Here is a 23919-nt window from a genome sequence, read left to right on the forward strand (position 1 = left end):
GATTTCTTTTCTTTTCATATGTACTATAATTAATTCAATTAAAATCAAACATGAAAAAACAAACTATTTTGATTCATTTAATATTTCTGGTCTTACTGTACATGAAAAGTCCACCTAAATATATACATGACATGTCACATGACACCATGACATCAATCAATTTTTGATTTCCTTATTTACTTTAACAATTATTTCTGGTCTTATTGTGTATGAATCTTATGTGCATGTTATTCAAAAGGAGAAAAACTAAATTTTTATTTTATTTTATTTTTGGTTGACATCATCAAGCGGTTATTTATAACCCACCAGTCATATAGAGACGCCTTTTCAACATCCAATCGATTCCTGATGGATAAACTCAACTGTTCGGTTTCATTATACGTCACATTATGAAAGTAAAATGAGTTGACCTCAACGTCAAATCTTATTTAAGGCTGCATAATGACAGGTGAAGTAGGTGTTTTGAAGGATGTTTGTTGTAATAGTCCTTCCCTCATGGCAAAGCAGAGGAAAATGACCTCCTGACACAACTGCAATTATAGCGGGGTCATAAAGCAGTCTGAAGTCAGTCTCGTAGATGTTTGATGTGGCCGTTTTATTCATGACCTCATCCTCAAACCTCCACCAGAGCGAGGGCTGTGCAAAACTGAAAGGCAAACTTCAAGGTTTCACGTCAGAGCTGCTGGGACAGCCAGTGGAAAGCTGATCCCTGTGCATTATGGGATTGAAGACAGAGGCATGAGGAAGAGAGCTTAACCAGGGTACAAATGAGAAAAACAGACCGAGGAGAGATAATGATACACTATAGACGTCAGACAAACATATGCACACATACTCCGAAACCAACCAAAAGAATTCAATCGAAACAACATTAAACCTTGTTTCCACACTAGGTAAAGCCAAAACCTGTGAGGAAAGCACAGAAAGATGAAAAGCGACAGGAATATGCTTGTTTAAGAAAGAGAAAGATTGCATTAGGCGAGGGGGCGAGACTCGTAAAAGCATTGCCATGACCTTGTTTTCAACTTATGGCGGTGGAGCGAGTTCTTCATGCACAGTACAGGCACTGCTGGACGCATTTTATGTCCTCTTAATGCAATTGTAGACAGGAAATGACGCCCGTTTCATTTGTTTTCCATACTCCGAAAGAACGAGAGAGAAAAGAGTCAGTCTGGGCATTTTTCAGCACTCTCGTCACAAACCGCAGAGCAGCGGAGAGACCCAACGCCATTACAGGACGAGGAGGTGAAAACCATTCCTCTGCATCATGCAAGCGTTCGCTCGGGGCTATTAAAACCAGTCGGGTCAAAAGCTTGACAAGAACCATTCTATGCACAGTTCCTCAGTTACTGTAGCAGCTACAGCTTGTAAACGATGTCATGTAACTTCACATTTACCTCAGAAAAGCTAGTCACGATGGAAACATTTACCGACCCATAATGTACAACAAAAAAACTCATGTTACTTTGCCTCATCGGAGGATGTGATTGGCTAACTGGACTATCCAGCGGACCAACTGCATCGTACAGCTTCTCAAATGTTGGTTTGGTGGTTCTGAGCCAAAGTCTGTCATCAGAATGATTTGGTTAGCCACGTCCAAGTGATCTGAGGGCGCCGGCGCTTCGGTCTTTTCCGGAAAGTGCCGGAAGTGATCTCTCGCGCGTGTACGTCACTCATTGTTTACACAGAACAGAGATTGTAGGTAAGACGGCTAATTAAAATGGTACTAATTTGCGCTTATCCGGGATGTTTAAACCGTCGTAAAAGAAAACAATAAAAAAAAATAAAAAAAAATGTATGAGTGACGTACACGCGCGAGAGATCACTTCCGGCGCTTTCCGGAAAAGACCGAAGCGCCGGCGCCCTCAGATCACTTGGACCTGGCTGTGTTTACAAGAGGTAAAAACGATATAAATACTGTTGGTTTTCTCACACAAACCGCTCGTTTCGTGTCTTAGGCCATCAATGTGTACTTACATTTACGAGTCATTAAATCATGTTTAATTTGGACTTCTCTGTGCATGCTCTTTGAGGTGGTGACCATAGACCTGCATTATATGACTGACAGACAAGACAGTCTACGATGCAGGAAAAAAGAGCCACGGCTCACAGCTACTTCCATTTTTATTACAGATATTTTGCGTCAATTTCCCAGGAAGTGACGATTTTGTTCTCTTGAACACTCGGGATGGAAACGCTGCTTTATTAGTTTATATTATTTTATGCGATATTCCAATTTTACACACAAGTTAAACTCGCAACTTTGGATGGAAACACGGCCAGCGTGTCTTCGGTTAAATTGTTTTCTCGTTTTTCTCCTCAAAAATGGGAAAACAAAGAAACTCTTTCGCCGTCAGCATTTAAAAAAAAAGAAAAGTTGCCAGTCATCGCCAGTGTTTTTGATCATTTTCACAAAGATTTCAAGAAAGGCCCCCTTGTTGTATGAATATTCAATATCTGAACATGCATGGTACATCAAAAGAAAGAACAGAGCCTCTGCTTTCAGGGGCGGACTGGCCATCTGTGTGATCTGGAGAATCACAGAACGGCCGGTACTCCAGGACGGCCGGCGGGCCGGCCCAACACCCGCCACACACGCAGTCAGCAGACATCCCAAATTAGTTAAAATCTCCCGGAATCTAGTGCGAGCAAGAGCGCGCATGCGTAGCGCGCGCATGCCAAAGAGAGGGAGCGAGCTAGAGACCTTGCGTGTGTGTGCTAGTGTGCGCGTGTGCCTCACGAAGCGCATGTAAGGACCCAACCAATCAATTGTCAGTGTGGTGTGGGCGGGCTTTTATCTCTACTACTCCCGAACCAAATTAATCAGAAATTATTACTTTGCAAGTTACTTGCTATTGATGATGTTAGGAAGTGATATTCAGCTTGCTACATTTTTAATGATTACAGTAGTTAAAACAGCTAAACTTCAACATTTTAGCTGTAAAATGCCACATGCAGTAGCTAATATTAAGAAATATGTTGTGCTTTTACTTTTAAAAATGTTGTTAACATTACAGTTGATGCTTACAAACTTTGAAGATTTTAAATACAGAAGTTACATTTGTAATGGTATTGCCTTTTCATTTAGATGTGGTATTATTATTTGTGCAGTAGCTAAGATTTATTACTGCATAAATTAATTAAGATTATTAAGTAATAAATTAATTTTAAGACAGCATGGAATAGATTGTATAATATGTTGTTAGCTATAATTTGGATGGTATAGGATCATGAGCCACAATTAAAGTCTTATGACACTCATGCCAGGCGGTAGGCGTTGTTGTTGTTGTCGAGTTTCCTCGCGCCGATTGCTTTGGGCCGGGCCTAGTCAAAGTCCAGGGCCGTTTTTTGGTCCCAGTCCGTCCCTGTCTGCTTTTAAACAAAAGACCCGTTTTATTCTATCTTCATGCATTCCTTTTTTTTTATCAACACTTGAATGTAAAGTAAGTTTCATTAAAACACATTTTGAGCAAAAAGCCCTTCAGTAACAGGCAGTTTTGATTTATATGCTGTTTAATGTTGTGTTGATAATCGCGTTATTTTACATATGCATCTGCTTACATATGATATCGCTCGTTTCTGCTTTTCTTTGACTGTGTTTGACCGGAAATTTCAAATCAATAACGGGGAAGCGTCTCATTAATGATGGAAATTTCCATCAATGGCGGGGAAAGAGTTAATAATAAACAGTCCATTTAAATAATTGTTTTCCCCCGTTTTTCCGTTCTGAAGACAAAAATGAGAAAACTATACAAAAGGTACACACAGACAAAATGCAACCAATGACCATCTTGATAGCTAGCTTGAAAAAATAACTCTAGAGAGGTGCATTTTGATAAATATATGCACTATATTACATTATATTTTTACTTAACCTGTTCTTGTATGTTTGAATAAATCCATCATGAAAACAAGCTATGACAGCCACCATATATATATATATATAAAAAAACACGAATTGGCGTAGAAACACATTTACATAATTAAAAAGTATTAAATTTGATATATTTTAACATTATTTTCTTATGTGTAATTTAAATGTTTGCAATTTTTGTTAAATTTAACCTTTAATTGTATAGTAAAGTACCAACTTACAGGGTTCCCTGTATAAATTACAGCATTTTTGTTTTACTGTATACATTCAAATGAATCGATATCGAAGGGAGGTTGGAATTGAATCGAATCACAAGCTTGTGAATCAGAATCGAATAGAATCATGAAATGTGTGTCAATACCCAGCTCTAGTTTTTTCCACGTGGTTTCACTAGCACCTGAAGACAGTTAATCTCAGCAGGATACAAACGTCTGTGTGAAAGATGCATCAAGTCTAAATCACGCCGATCCAACAGAGCCGATAACCTGCAATTTGACATTAAAAATCGAACCATGTGGCTGCTCTGCATATGTGAGCGTCGGGCCTTTAAAAGTGCAGACTATCTGTCTGGAAAGTGCCTACATTTGTGTTTCATTTCATTTTTATGGCTACTGATTTGATGCAGGTGGCAAGCTGTGCCTATGATGTGTCTTGGCACCCATCAGGCCTCTCTGATGGGGCGTTGCTGGTCTGGGTCGACAAATGAAAGGTAAGGAAACGTCTGGCCAAGGCGAAGAGGAATGAGTCAAAAAACCCACAGGACGAGGATTTATGAGGTCCAAACGCCTTGAAAGCTTTCGGTTGAGACTGGTCAGACTGTTTGTTGTTGAAGGAGTGTGTTTTGACATCATCGTTATATGGAAGAAAGATAATGCTAAGCCAGATCATCTAGACCTGGTTACTCACATGATCTCCTGGTTGTGGCCTCATAAGTGACACTTGATCATATCCACGGCGGAAAAGAGCCAAGATCGCATCAAGTTTACCCTGAACAGGAGAAACGTGCTGTTAAACGCATGCTTTGAACAGACACACAAATAAACAATGATGACGATGACAAAGCATCTTTACCCTAATGGGAGAATACCACTTCCTGTCTTGAGCTTGCTTCCTGTTGTCTGATTTTCTGGGCTTGGGTTCAAAGGGTTCGAACTCCTGCTCAGGCATCTTTATAACCGCGTTTTTGGGTTTCTCCAGCTTCGCTCCCTCCTCAGTGGAGCCCTTCCCTCCCCAGCGAACCTGGACCAGGACACAAACATTAGATCACTTCTTCCGAAACTTGTTACAGATCTTCAGCAAATGCAAAAGTCTTTCAGTTTCTTTTGAGATGCTTTGATGTTTCACTTCTAGGTCGCTTTTAGCAACTTATATTCTTTTATTTCTAATTAGCATTATCTTCTTAATTATATACACTAATGGTCAAAGTTTGTAATAATTAAAAAAACGTCTAATGTTTTTGAATGAAGTCTTCTGCACACCAAGACTGCATTTATTTGATTAAAAAATACAATAAAAACAGTAATATTGTGAAATATTATTATTATTTAAAATAACTGTGAATATATATATACACTAAACTGTAATTTATTCCTTTGATCAAAGCTGAATTTTCAGCATCATTACTCCAGTCTTCAGTGTCACATGATCCTTCAGAAATCACTCTAATATGATGATTTGCAGCTCAAGAAACATTTATGATTATTATTATGTTGAAAACAGTTGTGCAGCCTGCTTCATATTTTTGTGAAAACTGTAAAAAAGTTTGCAGTTTGCAACCACATTCAAATCTATAATAATTATATACAGGGCCTAAAACTAATGCAGACTTTTATTTGGCGAGTATATGAAATCTCGGCAGTTGGCCGGTAATATTTTTATGAATCCTAACAATGCAATGTTGTGAGAACATAAGCGTGAACAAACATGAACGGCGCTCGGGACAGTTGACGGGGCACTGCTGCATCGTCACGAAGGTTTAAGCCTGGACAATTTTGCTATTCAAGCTCATGAAGACGCGAAAGGGAGCTCAATGTGTTTCTCGCGTTACTAAGCGCATGTCCACACATCCATGAGAATACTGAATTGAGCTCTCTTTCACGTCTTCTTGAGCTAGAGCAAGACATTCAAACTAAATTGTCAAAAGGCCGGTCTTGGCAAGTACCCTTGTAAACATAACTGAACGTAAACAGTTTAAGTTTTCAAACAATATATTCATTGGATCTATGCAGCTCTTAAAGTGACAGCAGCCTAATATTCCTGATGCTGTCTGTGTTTTTAATGTTAATCTAACAATAAAAGATAAAGAACAATCACTCACTTCTGTAGACTGACTAACTTTTGTAACTTTATTTAGGATTAAGGCCCGTTCACACCAAGAACGATAACTTTAAAAATAACTAAAGTTATCTAAACTATATATTAGCGTCAGTGATGGGAATAACGGCGTTATTACTAACGGCATTACTTTTTCCAGTAACGAGTAATCTAATTGATTACTCTTCTCATCTTAATAACGCCGTTACCGTTACTGCCAAAAAATGCGGCGCGTTACTATAACTGATGAAGCTGTGTTTTTTTTTCATCAGACCAACTAGATCTCTGAGCGAGAGGCAAATACTTTTTTTACTGTTCTTCCTTGGTTAGTGGGCAGAGCACGAGACAAGCGCATAAATGCTGACGATTGGCTGAGGTGGAGTAAAATGTCATCGTAAGCCAATCAGAGGTAGAGTTGGGCGGGTGTTCGAAAGCACGCATAGTAGTGATGGGCATTCGGCTCTTTTGACTCAGCTCACTGAAAAGAGCCGGCTCTTTTGGCTCACAAACGGCTCTTTAAATGACTTTGACTATAATATTTAAATTTTTATTACATAATTATTGAATTTCTATAGGCTAAATTTGTAAAAAATAGAGTCAGCTCTTCAGACATGCGAGCCAGCTCCCGACGTTCACCTAAAAGAGCCGGGTCTTAGAGTCGGCTCATTCGCGAATCACGAACGACCCATCAAAAGCTCATTCGCGAACGAGTCGATCCATCATCACTAACGCTCATTCGCGAACGACCCATCATCACTAACGGCTAACGCTCATGAATTGCGAATCATAACGCATAGTCGGACAGGACAGGACACACAAGGAACAACACAAGCCAGTCAGTCAACGAGAGACAGGTATGGCGACGATCTTAACAAGCTTAATTTAATTTTGCCCAGTTGTGGCCTGTTGAGGGGCAATAAATATCAAAAGTTCCAAAAGATCTATTGTGTTATTTGCATTGATCCACTATATAAACATAATATTTACATACATGGCATTTGATTGGAGGCTAGTCTCACTTTGTCACACAGCAAGATTTTTTTTTTTTGATGTGTGTACAATGTTTCATGTTTCTGTTAATAATGTATTGTATTAAGTGTCCATTTCATTATAATATTCAGATTTATCATAAATAATTGAACATGCACATGTATTGTAAGTTCCGTTAAAGAGGGGTAGATGTGGGGTCACATTTGAGCATTTAAAACTTAATTTTACTTGAAAGTAACCCAATAGTTACTTTCTCAAGTAACTAGTTACTTTTAAAATTTGTAACTGAGTAACTAATTTAGTTACTTTCTGGAAGAAGTAACTAGTAACTGTAACTAATTACTTATAAAAGTAACTTGCCCAACACCGATTAGCGTCCACACCAGTGGACGATATTGTTCTGTTTATTCTAAGCGCGTGCGTGTCTGTCACTTTAAACGCTTGTTACAGCAGGATTGATTCTGATTGGCTGTCGTTGTTTTTATCGTTCATCGGCTGGATAAAATCGTTCTTAAAATGATTCCAACAATATTGTTTCTCTGTGCTGTTATCGTTATAGCTGTGGTGTGAACTCTGCTATTCTTTGATATTGATAATGATTTTTAGAACTATATCTTTATTGTTATCTTTATAGTTTTGTCCTTGGTGTGAATGGGCCTTTAAACATTTATCTTTATGTAAAAAATGTATGGCCGGTAAATTTTAAAAGTTACGGGCCATAGGCAGGTGTGGCAAAAAATTAGCTTTATTATCTGACTGATTTAAAATGATTTTTTTTCCAAAAACTACACTTTTTTTTGTAAAGTTTACATCTTCCTATGAATGTGTTAATAATCACATGACACATTTTTCTCAGATTACATTTCCTCTTTTGAGGAAGCCCACCTCCATTCGTTTAATTCCTCCAACCCCTCGACCACCATAATAAGATGCGTCAACTGTGGGCCATTTCTTCTTCGGCATGCCGTCCTCATCATCCGACTCCTGAGGAGGAAAAACACGTTACGTACACGAGCACGAGAGGTACGAAACATCTGCTCACAGGAATAAACTGCCAGTGCTTTTTTTCACATGTTGATGTTGTTATACTCACAGTCATCTGATGTTTTTCATTAAAATCTCTTCATGAATCTCACACTAAGAAAATTCAGTTCCTTGTTCTAACCCTGCTGTGGCTTAGACGTTGACAGGGGTTTTGCTACCGAATACAGATTATGAGACAAGGCCAATTTACATCCATTTAAACATACTTTGAAACTGTAGCTTTCCGGGAGACAAGCTACTCATTATTTATAGCAGTTAAACGACAGTGACATATTTTAAAACATAGTTATACTATGTTGCTAGCGATATGAAGATACTAACAACTAAGAAAGAAGCTTTTTACAAGTGTTTTATGTAAAGACTCATTACTGTTAATATGTGTCAAATATTTGTATAACCTTCAAAGTAGTTATAAAGTGCTTTCTATGAGGTACTAACTATGGCTGTCAACAGAATAAACATTGATTTTGATCAATCTCATGTTTTCAGAGCAGAATAAAACACTAGGGGCTTTTGCACCAGATAGTTATAGGAACTAAGCACCAGGGTGGTTCCCCGAGAACTAATGGTTCCCCTAGGAACGTTTTCTGGTTGCATTCGCAGAACTCTGAAATGACGTAAGCCGCGCATGTTGTTGTGACTTTTATTTTGACGGCGCGGCGGACCTCTGTGTAACAGTCCTGTCTAATACGTTAATAGATAGAACTGTTATACATAGAAAGTAGACAGTAATGAAAAGGTATAGAGCTGGTAAGTCCCGCCCCTTCCGCTTACCCCGCTGGACCTCTAGGTTGAAAGATCGTCAATGCAAGTGAATGAGAGAAAATAATTATTTTCTAATCCCGTTTGAATTTTGCAATGAATGTGAACATATGTTGTCTGTGAATTTTTTATATAAATTTTCGTGTAAAGAATGCTACAATTTAGCGGGTAGAATCTTCATACGGTTAGACTTTGTGTGAGAGCACTTTGTGGACTACAACTCTTCGCTGCTTTCGACGCGTTTGATATACGTCACCACCACTAGCACACGGATCCCGCTAAACATGCCTTTGTTTGAATGGTGACATTTGGGTACAAAACACACAGGCATCTCGATCTAATTCCTTAGATTATCGCACCGTGATTTGTGGAGGGAAAATGTGTTATGCGGTGACGTCACATATGCGACGTGTAGTCTTTCTTGTTATGTCTATTCCACAACTGCTAGCCAAAGAATCATACAATATACTGTCAAACTCTCTACTTTTACAACCTAGAGGTCCACTTGGAGTTTTACGGATGGGCGGGACTTACCAGCTCTATTAGCGTATGCCGTATGGTTGATGTCCAGTGCTGCTAGCTGAGCAGAAATACATAATCATGTTCCCCTCAAGAGTTGAGTTGGATTTTCTCCTCAGCGTAAAGGTTAAGCGGCTCATCTATCACTGTTGTCCATGTTTGTAGAGTTAGTTTGTGGAGTAAATATATAGGCTATATTCTGTGTGTTTACATAGTCTTTTTAAAAATAGCGGGTGCTGGTGTTTCGCGTGCGTTCGGCCAATCAGTGAATACTAACGTCACGGATAGTTCCTGTAGCGCTGCTTTAGACCAAGCGTGCCGCACAAGCCCTGAAAAGTGAAGCCAAAATCAGTGTTGCCAACTATTTTTTTAAGGAAAGTAGCTAAGGCCTTCCCTAAAAGTCGCTAAATGTCGCTAGATGACGTCATACGTCAATTAGCATATTAATGACGTTATCGCGTCGTACTTGCGTTCTGTCAGCCTAGTGCGTTTTCTCTCTAAATTAATGCTCTATTCAATATAATATAGCCGAATGTCAAATAAAGCTGTTCTCATTTCCTATTTTTTTGTTGTCAGACAATTGAACGAGTAGCTATAATATAGTGAATGATTACATTTTTTATAGGCCTATGTAGAACATTATCTGAATTGAGAGAGTTTGGTAACCGGATGAACTAAGCTCTGTGATAGTGAGTGTTACAAGTAATAAGCACAAGAAAAGAAATAAAATTAAAATGGTCAAACTAAATTCTTTAAATATAAAACAAAAGAAAAGCAGATAAGTGATAAGTCTGTGGAAAAACACTGCTCATTCGCGTCTGTCAGGGGCCGTGCGCTCCTCTCAGCCATTCACTGAACAGGGGAGACGCAGCTAGAGAGAGTGACGACAGGGAGAAAGCAAGACCTCGCGCTCGCAGGACAGAACTGGCAACAGGTTTGCCCAAAAAGTCGCTTAAATTGTCGCTAGTCGCTTTTTTGAAAAAATGTCGCTAAAGGGGTCCGAAAAGTCGCTACAAATAGCGACAAAGGCGCTAAGTTGGCAACACTGGCCAAAACGTCTCGATCGCCCCCCGGTGGCGGGTCCTAGTATAGGTCATAAACCCCGCCTCCCCGTGTTATTCAACAGCACGTGAGACCAATTAAATTACACTTCAAATATCGTATTTCCAAAGATGGTTTCTGTCATTTACTGTAGTTTTTATCACGCTGATGTAAGTTCAAGTGTTTGTTTTTAAAATAAGTTTGTTTTTAGTTCGTTATTTGATGCGGTGGTGTGACGTCATGATTGACAGGTTCTCTGAGCGATGTCGTCACTGAAGCACCAACAGACTTTTTTTCGGGATCTTCGGAGGACTGAGGAGATTGCAGCTTTAAATTTAATATCTAAATTTCTATAATTAATTTTAAAAGTGCAGGAGCGTGTGCTTGCGATTGATTCTGCGAGAGTGAGGGCGGGGCCTTGATTTCACGGCTTTACTTCCGGCTCACGACTGCGCAGGTCTGGTCCCAAGATGTCAGCGCCATATCGGGATACTGGCGGCTTCACTTCTGACCAATGGAAGAGAGCGAAGGGCCGTCGTCCATCTTTTTTTACAGTCTATGGTTTAGACCAGACTCTGAAGTATGAGCAAAATTAGTTCTAGACCTAAAATAGTTCCTAGTTCCTGCGGTGCGAACACGGCAAAAACGGGAACTTCCGTTAATAGTTCTAGGAACTATGAAAAGGTTCTTCCGGTTCGAAAGCCCCTTATAATAAAGTCAAATTGGGATTTTTGTTCTTTTTTGTAATTATTAATTTGACATACCGCTACTACTACTACTACTACAACTAATAACAATTGATAATTAATAATAATAATGAAATTAATAACAATTGTTAATATTTGATATGCTGTATATTTTCTATTATATTTATAAGATTGTAAATATAATATTTATACTGTTTTTCTTTGAACTTTTACACAGACCCCCTAACACCCTTGAGATAAGGCCTACTAGAGGATCCATATATATTCAGCAAAGCCCCCGTCTGTGACATTTAATCCTTCTGTATCAGATAAAGTGAGGTGTAAGTAGAACTCACTGGCTCTGGCGGTGGAGGAGGTGGAGGCTCTTTGATCACCTGTGGAAAGACACATCGATGTTGTGTGAAATAGTCAAGTCACATAACCAAAAACACAAGTGATGCATAATATAGAATATCATGTTAAATCATGACCTCTGGTTATACAGTGTGTGCTCATTTGAGATGAATTGACCAATTTTCCACCTTAAATCACTCAACTTCAGTCTTTACCGCAAATCCATAGGCCTTGGCTCCCAGATTTAAAAATACTGGAAGATGTGTCGTGAGAACGCACTGTATGAAGGCTGATATTTAAGATGGTAAATGAGGCGATGACTTACTACGGTGCAGCAAAGCGGCCAGAACCACCACATGAACAACAGAGCCAATAATAGAAACAACACCAGCAGGGTGATCAGCAGGATCGTCCCATCAAACTGCAAAGGAAAAGACAGAGAAGGTGGGAGAGGTTGAGAAAGAGAAGGATAAGCAACCATTTTTACACTTCACTAACAAAAAAATATTGACATATTGTTATTTGGGATTTATTCTTTGTTACTTCAAGAACCAACATTTTAATTTTGTCAATGAATATGATATTATATATGTTGATATGATACGTTGTTGAATAACATAAATAACATAGTTTGATGAACCTGTTATTTGTTTGATTTGTTTACATTAATAAATGAATAAATATTACATTACATTCATAAATTAATAATATTAAATAAATACATAAAATAATATTATTAAAAATAAACCATTTTTGTCAGTAAAATTGCGTAAAATTAATGAATTTGACATGGTGAAATAATGTTTAAAATATTATTAAAAAAATTACAAGCCTTTTTTCAGGAAAATGTAAAATGGTCTAAAATATGACAGGCCGAAACAGTGTTTAAATATTATTAAAAATACACCATTTTTGTCGGTAAAATGGTGTAAAATTATTTAATATTATTCCATGACAAAATAATGTTTCAATATTATTTAAAAATTACGTCATTTTTGTCAGCAAAATATAAAATGGCATCAAATACATGAACATGTTGAAATCTACAGGACATTTCCATCAAAAGACAAACTATGACTACCAAAAACTGAGCAATCTCACTGTTAAAAAGTATGTAATGGGAAAAAAATGGGAAGAGCACACTGCTTTTTAAAAAAGTATTTAGAGAAGAAATGCTTCATGAAAAGTTATTTTGTGGTTGTGGGCAAGAAGCCGGCTCAGTGAGAGTCAGAGACAGGATCTTTTCGGGGCTCTTGTCTGGGGACGTGCTGAACCCCTGCGGTTTGGCCCTTGATCTGTGTGTTATTGGGGGGATGGTGTGTGTTGTGAAGAGAAAATGATGATGGGGGACGACCTAAACGTGAGGAGGGGAGAATACTATCAAAATAAGGGGTTACGACGTCAAAGACCACCCATTAATTGTACATAAACTTTCCAATGATTACAATGCAACATAATTACGATCATATATAATAGCTATATTTAGTTTTAATTAAAGGGGACCTATTATACACTTTTACAAAGTCTTGATTTAGTTTTTTGGCTCTACTAGAATCCGCGAATGCTTAAAAAACACAATTTTTTTTTCTTAAATTCTCCATTGTTGCGGCTCCTCTCTTCCCAGTCTGTCAGTAACGCTCTGTTTAGTTCCTGTCTATATGAAGCCCCGCCTTCTGAAAAGCACACTGTGCTCTGATTGGTCGGCTGGATCAGTGTGTTGTGATTGGTCAAGCGCTTCGAGTGTGTTTGGGAAATGTCCCGCCCCTTACCATAACCGCCAGTTTCAACACACTACTAACTAACTCAACCAGGCCCCGCCCCTTTATTCTGCGTATAAATGATTTAAATGAGGAATATTGTGACGTGTTCGTTCCCGTAAGAAACTCGAGACAACAATGGAGGCGTTTCAGGGAGTTCAGAAAACACCCAAAAACATTCACTAATGCTATAATTCTATGAGGTGATTTGGCTTTGGGACAGTTCACAGCATTTAAAGAAGATAATTTATTACATGAAGAGCTAAAGGGATCATGAGAGTATAAAGGGAGCTATTAGAACAAAAAAAAGGTTATAAATTCTGATTAGATGAGAGGTTTGGAAGGATTGTTATTAATAAATTAAACTAGGGATGCACAACATACTGATATCAGCCAATACAAAGAAAATCTATCAGCATTGACAGCTATTTAATTGTGTACTTATTTTTTTTTACATTAAAAATACATTTATTAGCACTTTTATTTGTAATCTTAAGCAAATCTCAAAATGAATTTCCATTTTGTAGTTTGTCTGGGTGTGATGTTGCGTTGGTGTGTTTGCAGTCAGACTTACACACTCTGTTGTGGTTATGTGCACGGAGCTGGTGATAAACGACAGACCCTCGTTCATGCTGACCTGCAGGTACACCACCCTGGAGCGCAAACACCAAAACATACATTTTCATACCCATATTTGTCACTTTGAAAGCTGGCAAACCCTTTAACATTGCACAGAAGTATCCATAAAATTAGAAAGAAAACACACACAAGACCAACAGGATTTAGAGAGACATCAGGCATATGTGCCAAAGACAACATTTTTGTGACATTTTTTGTACAAAGAGATGTATTTGCAGATCTTTAGTTTAGTGTGAAATGCCTTCCAGACCATAATTGGCACCCTTACAGCGCTTTGCAGGGTGCTGGTTAACTTTTGTTGTAGTCAGCTGTCTAGTGTCTCAAACATTTGATAAAAACAGCATTCCAAATGTTCAGCATTCCCGCCGAGGTTTGTGTCTGAACAGACAGAGGTTAAGTCTGCTCTCCTGACAGATAAGTCATTTCTCCCTGATGAAGAGCTTCTACTTTAGCTTAGGTTCACATTCCTCTGTGCAAAAACACTGATAAACAGCCTGATTTCTGCCAGACAATTATTACTGAAAACCCCGATATACTCACAGCGGAGTTCTCTTCGTCAAAAGTTTGATTTTAGATGAATATGTAAATACGTGATGCACGCTTTCCTCTCGATAACAAAATGACAAAACAGCAGTTAAAGGAATAGTTCACTTAAAAATGAAAATTTTGAAAAAAAAAAAATCTGTCATTTTCTCACCCTCAAGTTGTTTCAAACCTGTATGAATTTCTGTCTCCTGCTGAACACAAAGAAAGATATTTTGAAGAATATGGCTAACCAAGCAGTTAATGGACCCCATTGACTTCCATAGTAGGAAACAAATGACTCAATGGTGTCCATCAACTGTTTGGTCAGCCACATTCTTCAAAATATCTTCTTTTGTGTTCAGCAGAAGAAAGAAATTCATACAGGTTTGAAACAACTTTTCAGGGTGAGTAAATGATGAAATATTCCTTTAAGAAAGCGTCTGATGAGGTCTGAAATTCGGCTCTCCAGTCATTTAAATACCACTTTATTCAGTGCTTTAAAGGAAGCAGTTTTACAATATTAAACATGAAAAAACAGTGTCAGTATCACTTTTAATTAGAATTACAACAATAATTTCTACTATAAAGCGGCTCTCCGGTGTGTTCATGTTTTTACTTGCGTCCGACCTCGATCGACTGAACCGGAGAAATGAACCGGAGAGGATTTCCACGTCAAAGAAGGCGGAGCCTCAGAGCCACACCCACCTATTAGGTCATTGCCACCAACCAATGGTAGTTTGAAGGCGTTTACCAGCCAAAGCTAACTTTTCTGGTCACTCCAAACGCACTTTTTTTTTTGGCCTGATTTTGTTCGGAACGACGTCGCACCAGTTCATTCTTTGATTCCACTTGAAGTATATCTGAGCTTTGAGATGCAATGTAAAGTTTGGGTGTTTTTTTTCACACTGTTCAATTACTTGGTGTTGGTGCAAACCTGAGTTCAGAAAATTACTTTTTAAAGGAACACTCCGACTTTTTGGGACTTTAGCCTATTCACCTTATCCCCCAGAGTTAGATAAGTCCATAGATAACTTTCTCATCTCCGTGCGTGCTATAAGTCTGTTTGACGCACCCACCGCTAACCTAGCTTAGCACAAAGACTGGATGTAAATGGTTGCAGCTAGCATACTAATCCAAATAAGTGACAAAATAATGCAAACATTTTCCTATTTTTACATGGCGGAGTGATAACCGCAGCACCTGAGACGCGCCGTGCCCAAACTCTGACGAACTCTCTGCTCCTCACCACGGCGCGTCTCAGGTGCTGCGGTTATCACTCCGCCCAAGTAGCAGTGCTTCGCCTTCAGAGAATATAGTTCCCAGTATTTATAAGGTTAAAATATGTCTGTGTCTCATGTGACTTTGTTTTTTGTACACTCTGTGACTATACAAATCACAACATGTAAATAGGAAAATGTTTGCGTTATTTTGTCACTTCTTTGGATTAGTATGCTAGCTGCAACCATTTACATCCAGTCTTTGTGCTAAGCTAGGCTAGCTGTGGGTGCGTCAAACAGACTTATAGCCCGCACGGAGATGAAAAAGGTATGTATGGACTTATCTAACTCTGGGGGATACGGTGAATAGGCTAAAGTCCCAAAAAGTCAGAGTGTTCCTTTAAAACCAAACTCTGATGTCAAATGGACCCAGTCCGCACCAAAAGCTCCAGTGTGAAAGTGTCAGTCTTTAAAGATGTTGTGGGATGGTCTGGCATGTATGAGGAAGGTGGGATGACGGTTCGAAGATGAGTGCGAGAAGAGAACAGAAATGGACTGGCGATTGGGGATATTAGGACAGTTCACTTGATTTAAAATATTTAGAGCGAAAAGGAACATGACAGTATGAGATTTAGTCTTAAAAATACAGGCTTCTATCAGAACAAAAAATAACACAATAAGGGATATGATGATGAAAAAAAGTATGAGAAATGAATGCTTTTGTATTCTCTCGCAAATGTTTGCTGTTTAACTTTGCGTTCACTCGCAAAACATCATCATCAATATTGTTTATATTTTGGATGATTTTGGATATTTAATTGTGTACTTTTACATTAACATTATTTCTACCACATAATACTAATTTAAAGGTAATATATTTGATAAAATTAATAATTATAACTTATTTATATTAATAATTTATTATAACACTTTTAATTGTAATCTTTAGCAAATCTCAAAATGAATTTCTCCTTTGTATATTGTAGATTATGATATTGCGATGGCTAAATTCACTAAGCAATTCGCTAGATTTTAATATTTAGTGTTTTATTTTATTTTTTAGACTTTTTGACATTTTCTGCACATCTGCCAAAATTCATTTTATCAATTTATCAATATCAACCAGAATTAAAATTTTAGTGCAGCCCTACATTAAACGCTCAGAGAACTGGAGAAGAACTACTGTAGATAGTGTATTGTATTATTATGTCCTTGTAAAACTATATTCCCTTAGAAAACCTTGTCTATGAAGAATAGAAATAAATGTATATATGACATCCAGAAATTTAAAAACTCAAGAACACCGCAGTTCTTGACAACAAGAGGGCTCTGAACATAACATGCTGTATCAGAAGCGGGAGAGAGAGGTCTATGGGAGCGGTAAGGAAATAATGGAGATGAAGAGGAAGAAAGAAAAGCAGAGAGTGGGTGTGATTTCTGAAAACGATCTGCTTTAACGGCTCCTCCGAGCCTCTGACATCATCTAAAGCTCAGGCTTTGATTCTGTGGATCAGAAGGCTATGAACTCATGAAATCAGGCAGTTTCTGGAAAAGACTGGATCAACAGGATAAAACGGCGAGCTGCGTAAGGAAGAGGAATGTGACCTCTGACTGCGATCATAAACACCAGCTAATGCATGGCAGACCTGTCCATCAGCCTCTCACTTACTTTCCCACTTCATCTATAACAGGCGCAGGGCACAGCAAGAACGTGTCTTCAACAATCGCAGGCTTCTCATCTGTTACAGGGAGAATAAAAGCTTAGTAAAGCAGATTAAATGCAGCTTTGTTCATGAGAAATGAGAAAGCACTCCGACTCTGTGGGAATGTTTGCAGGGAAAACACTCACTGAGCGTGACGGTGTCGTTTATTTTGAAGCTGCACAGGACCTGGTCTATGTTTCTGGCGTGCCGAAAGCCATTACCTCTCACCACCACTTGAAAAGACTCTGAAACACAGATTCCCACAGTTGCTGCTCAAAAAAATAGTGATAAATCCTCACAAAAGACATTTCATTACACCATTTCCCTACAAAAATATCAACTTTTCTGTGTTTTCACTTTCAGCATGGGTCAAGTTATGCTGGGTAATATAAAACCACAATGATAGATTTGTCCTCTTGGGTAAATGCATCTCACAGACTGTCAAGTTCAACACTGGAATTTCTTTATGATTATTTTATGATAATGTGCTTATATTTACTTATATTGATGATACATACAGTAAATGTGTGCAACATTAATGTTTAAAAGGAAATCTAGTCCAAAAGAGTGATATGCTGTATGCAAGTATGGAAATTAAATGAATACAGATTTAAAGAGCGTTCATACCAAGAAAGATAAGATCTGCCGCTTTAAATGCTCAGGCTCGTTACAGCAGGATTGATTCTGATTGGCTGTCAATGTTTTTATCACTCATTTGCTGGAAAAAAAAATTCTGAAAGTGATTCAAGTTGTTTCTCTGTGCCGTTATCGTTATAGTTGTGGTGTGTGTGAACTCTGCTATTCTTTTACATCTGGAATGATTTTTAAAACAACATCTTTAGTTTTACCGTTAGTTTTAGTCCTTGGTGTGAACAGGCCTTTACTGAGTTAAATTCTCTTTGACTTGCAATATACCATAAAGATTTATTATGGCACATACATAATTCACTGCCAGACACAGCAAGAATCCATATTTCCTACAGCGAAAATCCTTATTAATTGAATGTGGAAGGAACATAGCTATTAGCAAATGAAATCAAGGGCATTATTATTATTTTATGTAAATATATACCTCCTGCACATACACTGGATGGCTCCGCTGCCAAGATCTCGATACAAGATTTTTTGATGATCTAAAAAAAAGAAAATATTTCATTCATATCAATTTTCATTTGGATAAAAAAAGATAAAACAATTTAATAATTTGTTCAAAATGCATTTATCAATTATTATTAAAGCTAAAGTGTGTAATTTCTGCATTGGTGCCAACGGTTTCTGCGATAAGCTTTATCTTCCGATGCTCTTGGGAAACGCAGACTTTTGATGTTTTGAAAATACCACAGTGTTACAGTGTAAAACTTTCAGGTGAATCAGTTTATAAATGGCTACAAATGTGCAAGGCTTCCGGTTTCATTCGCTTACGGTTATTTTTAGCTGTACAAAACAGCTTGTTATGTTGCAAACAAATGAATTCTTACCATATTATTTAAATGTCTTGTTGTAATTATAACGTTAACGTATAACGCTATACGGTTATATAACGTATTTTAATGTCTTGTGGTCTCTTTATGAGCTGTGTGTTTGTATATGTATTTGGATATGTGTTACATGTTCTATGTGTTTCCTCATATGTGATATTTCTGTGCTATGGAAGAAGGAAAAAAGGATGTGTGAAAATGATTATCCCTATGGGACAATAAAGACTATCTATCTATCTATCTATCTATCTATCTATCTATCTATCTATCTATCTATCTATCAAATTCCACACTTCAGCATTAAAGGGAAAGTTCACCCAAAAAATGAAAATATCATCATCATTTATTCACCCTCATTTCTTTCCAAATCCATAAGACTTTCATTCATCTTCAGAACACAAATTAAGATTTCTGTCCCTCCATTCTCACCAAAAACTCAAAATGTTCATATACAGTAGAGTTCATAAAACTAATCCGTATGAATCACGCCGTTTAATCCAACTCTTCTGAAGAGGCACGATGGCTTTATATGATTAACATATTTAATTTATGCTTTTATTCACATAGACACATTGATCAGCAAACATAAACAAAAGCAATGGAGGGACAGAAATAATTGGTGTTTCAAAAGTCTTATCTGTTTGGAACGACATGAAAAATTAAATGCAGAATTTTTATTTTTGGATGAACTAACACTTTGAGTAAGGAAAATGCATCTTAGAAAATTCACAAAATGCATTCTTAATGAATCTTCCACAAGTTTCAGTTTACCGAGTCAATCATTCCTCGCAGTGCCTGGAATCCTCCCAAGACCGGAAACACATGCTTACTGGTGTCCGCTATGGTAGCCAGCTAGAACGGGAAAAACAGATGTTTATTTAGTTGCGATTGGTTGATTTTAACTGGTTTCCACCATATAAAGTGCATGGTTTATATTGAATTACATTCTCTGGTAAGTACATACTTGACGGTTTAGGAAGAATCTCCAACATTGTTTGTTAGATGAAAGAACTTGTTGATGCTTTAAAACTAGTTTAATCTGTTAACTGTCTCCCTCCTTTTTGACTTTAATAGTTGTAATTCATGAAAGTTTTGGTAAGATTGATCTCTATTTAAAGAAGACACTCAGATTATTGCAGCAGCTTCAAATAATGAAAGTGTAAAAAAAGTTATAGAAGTTTAAGTTTACTGTAAAGCAAACATTTTTATTTTATCCAATTATCCAAATAATTTGAACTCTAAAATATATGTCTAACCAAGTTGTGTTCAAAATTAGAAGTTAATATCACAAAAATTGAGCCGCTAAAAGGTTTTAAAGTAGGGCTGTCAAATGATTAATCGTGATTAATCACATCCAAAATAAAAGTTTTTGTTTACATAATATATGTGGGTGCACTGTGTATAATTATTTTATATATATAAATACACACACATGCTTGTATATATTTAAGAAGTATTTTCATGTATATACTGTATATAGATTTATATATAATTTATATTATATATAAATATAAATATTTTATATATAAATAATATTTTTTTCTTAAATATACATGCATGTGTGTGTATTTATATATATACAAAATAATTATACACAGTGCACCCACATATATTATGTAAACACAAACTTTTATTTTGGATGTGATTAATCGTGATTAATCATTTGACAGCCCTATTTTAAAGTTAAAAAACGTTCAATTAAAAGTTAAATTTCAAAATAGTTTTCACAGGAAGGTGTTTAAGCTTTTGAATGATACTTTCGAAATTGTAAACTTTCGAATGATTTAGTAATTTATGATGATTTCTAAAATATGAGATAGGGAAAAAAAGGCAATAAAAAAGCAATCCAATAACTGACTGTTAAGTCCAGATTCACTTGCAACTTGCACCAGCGTTAAAAAAAACTACTGTCAGGATTTAGTAAAGACACGCAGTGATAAATTAGCGCTGAAAAGGCGTGGACAGGGTTATGTTTGCGGCTGACCTTTTTGCATATGCATATGTAGGAGTTTCACTTTCAGACGCAAAATTTATGGTAGGAGAGTAAGAAATGAATCATGCAAGGTTATTTTTTATAGTTTGTGCTCGTCAATTTACTGCTATTTACTATTTGCGCCATTATATACCGCCCCAAAAAAAGCACGTCTTAAAGGAGAACTCCGGCACAAAATGAACCTTTGGTCTAATTACACATTGTTACCTAGTCAACCGTTATCTGAGATTTGTTTTCATGATTATCGAATGTAAATAGTTTTATCTCTAAAAACAGTTTAGCCTATAAAGCTAGTATAACGCTAGTATATTGGGCATAGTGTAATGACAAATAAAAATCGCTTGTTAATACCACTAACAAGGCTCAAAATAGCCCCACACTAACACGGTAGCATAATGAGGGTCCCTACCTTCAAACCGAAGCATTGAGAACTTTGTAAGTGTACAGACAGTTTAATAAGAAGATATTTTAAACATACAGTCAACTTCGCGTATACAGGCAGAAGCCATCTTTGAAATACAGCCTTTACCAGTCGATCTACGAACGCCGATCCAAGCCTGCTGTTCGCGCTCACCTTATCACAACTTATAGCTCGTTCACATTCTCACCAGCGCACTTGGATCGGCGTTCGTAGATCGACTGGTAGAGACTGTATTTCAAAGATGACTTCTGCCTGTATACGCGAAGTTGACTGTGTGTTTAAAATATCTTCTTATTAAACTGTCTGTACACTGACAAAGTTCTCAATGCTTCGGTTTGAAGGTAGGGACCCTCATTATGCTACCGTGTTGGTGTGGGGCTATTTTGAGCCTTGTTAGTGGTATTAACAAGCGATTTTTATTTGTCATTACACTATGCCCAATATATTAGCGTTATACTAGCTTTATAGGCTAAACTGTTTGTAGAGTTTAGCCTTTAAACTCTACTTTAAAACTATTTACATTCGATAATCATGAAAACAAATCTCAGATAACGGTTGACTAGGTAACAATGTGTAATTAGACCAAAGGTTCATTTTGCGCCGGAGTTCTCCTTTAAACCAGACGCTAACTGGTAGATTGTGTTGGTCATTATGGAAATGATCCGGCTGAGTCTGTGTTCTTTAATTTGCACGTTCGCAGTAGATCACGCGCAGAACTTTCCACTTCCATCGCCGCTATTACGTTTGTACGTTTATGTTTGGTAAATCCGGCCCCATGTGTACAAGTTTAGGAAACCGTCAACAAAAGATCATCGCTGTCATCATCACCTGTGTTTCATTGAAGTCCTTAACTCCAACGCAATACACGATTGCACCCAATCCCCGAGCTCGTGCTGCCTGGTTAAACATCAAGCATTCTCAATTAGAAACCATGAGCCTTTAGATTTATAAATGTCTGCAGACTGAAGGCTTGTTACCTCCTGTTGAGCTGCTATCAGCTGATGTTCTTGAAGCTCACCGTCCGTCAATGCAATTATGACACTCGCAGTTCCTACAAAGTGGAGTGAAGATCATCATTGTTGGTACGATCAAACTTTAATAACAGCAATACTCTATTCAGTGGTCTTGAATGGAAGCCTACCAAAGTTTTCCTGGTGTATTTGCTCGTTTGCCTGTGAATGAAGATTCGATAATATTGTTAAAAAGAAGCGAAGCACATTTAAATAGCTAATTTGAATGAAAAACAGCTTTAATTTGAACATTTTACCTTTTCTAGACCAAGATGCATAAAAGTATCTCCACCTGGGATCTCTCGTCTTAGAACATTTAGGCCTTTTCTTATGGTCTCCCTTTGAAAAATGAAAATAAAAATGAGAATTTAAATTCTAAAAGTGTGAAGCACTAGAGAACGTGTCTTTCAGCACCTGTTTTCGGTGAGTCTCATGATTGTGGTCCCTCTGGTTGAGAAGACGATGAAGGACATTCGCAGCATAGGACTGTAAGACGAAGAAAAACAGACCAGAAATGGTTACAAATTTGTGAAATCATCTATAACACACATTTGAAACCTTATGCAACTGGAACACGCCATTCATTCAGTTGGGTCCTATAGTTTGATTCATGTTTGTTTAGTACCTGGTGAATTTCTCAGCCAAATGTTCAACAAAAGTGTAGATTTCATCCCAGTGGTGTTTGACACTTCCTGACCTGAGGACAAAGAGGCGGGGGGAAAAAATCAATAAATGGGATGCTCCTGCTTTTACCCTTTAAATGCATTAGATCAATACAACTGAGAATCCTTCAAATTAATTATCAATGCTTTTAACTTATTCCGGAAAGGATGAAGCAGTTTTTTAGCAGAGCCATCAAACGTTGACCCTCGAGGCGCAGCTGTAAACGCTCTCAGTCTCAGTCCCAACCAGTGCTAATTCATTAGTGCTGGATGACACATGGGAAATGAACTAATTGAGTCTACTGATCTGAGCTTGAGTCAGTTTGACTTAATGAAACACACAGCAGAAATTGGCTCCGTGTCTGGCCTGTGTAACACGTTTAGTCTGAGAGCCAGACATAACAGTAACTGGGTCACTTATGAAACCAGTGCCTGTGCCAGTTTGACGAGGTGATTTTAACCCAACGTAAACGTGTTCTAAGTACAATTCGCTAAGATTTTTATTAAGTTTAGAAAACGTTATTTCTGAATGTTCTCTGAACGTTCTAAAGTTTAGAACGTTCAGAGACATGGTCGTTTAGATTCTAAACATTAAGGGAACATTCCATTTCATGATTTTGCAAACATGGGATTGTTACTTTTGAATAGTGGATAAAAGGGATGTGTAATGATATTTTATGCATTCTGACTTATTTACACTGTTAAAGAGTTGGATTCTCATGCTTAACATTGGCAAAGTTTTAAAAAACTAGTCTGTATGACCATTTCTGTGCCAAATACACTCCTTCAGGATTTGTATAAGTTTCAGAGAGTTTTTTTCCGAGTATGGCCCTGTATGCCGTCATAAAGGGCGGAGTTCCTTGTATGGGCACTTCTCCCGGAAGAGCGTGCGCACACATCAACCAGAGGCGTGATTTTTCCCCCCGAAACC

General features: G+C 37.5%; 1 protein-coding gene across 1 annotated transcript in view; it reads right to left on the reverse strand.

Annotated features, from left to right (window-relative positions):
- Positions 1 to 23919, reverse strand: part of antxr1c (ANTXR cell adhesion molecule 1c) — a 40040-nt gene that overhangs the window by 1493 nt on the left and 14628 nt on the right. The window contains exons 2-17 of the mRNA XM_056246085.1: positions 22952 to 23023; positions 22741 to 22812; positions 22584 to 22665; positions 22458 to 22488; positions 22294 to 22367; positions 22145 to 22213; positions 19674 to 19754; positions 18497 to 18557; positions 17571 to 17669; positions 17391 to 17460; positions 13915 to 13993; positions 11909 to 12004; positions 11586 to 11624; positions 8063 to 8161; positions 4946 to 5113; positions 4781 to 4861 (exon numbers count right to left, since the gene is read on the reverse strand). Coding sequence (XP_056102060.1) covers positions 4781 to 4861; positions 4946 to 5113; positions 8063 to 8161; positions 11586 to 11624; positions 11909 to 12004; positions 13915 to 13993; positions 17391 to 17460; positions 17571 to 17669; positions 18497 to 18557; positions 19674 to 19754; positions 22145 to 22213; positions 22294 to 22367; positions 22458 to 22488; positions 22584 to 22665; positions 22741 to 22812; positions 22952 to 23023 — 1273 coding nt within the window. The remainder of the gene's footprint in view (positions 1 to 4780; positions 4862 to 4945; positions 5114 to 8062; positions 8162 to 11585; positions 11625 to 11908; positions 12005 to 13914; positions 13994 to 17390; positions 17461 to 17570; positions 17670 to 18496; positions 18558 to 19673; positions 19755 to 22144; positions 22214 to 22293; positions 22368 to 22457; positions 22489 to 22583; positions 22666 to 22740; positions 22813 to 22951; positions 23024 to 23919) is intronic.

Source organism: Rhinichthys klamathensis, unplaced genomic scaffold (genome assembly GCF_029890125.1).
Source record: "Rhinichthys klamathensis goyatoka isolate OS25496 unplaced genomic scaffold, OSU_Roscu_1.1 h1tg000035l_1, whole genome shotgun sequence".
Taxonomy (NCBI): domain Eukaryota; kingdom Metazoa; phylum Chordata; class Actinopteri; order Cypriniformes; family Leuciscidae; genus Rhinichthys; species Rhinichthys klamathensis.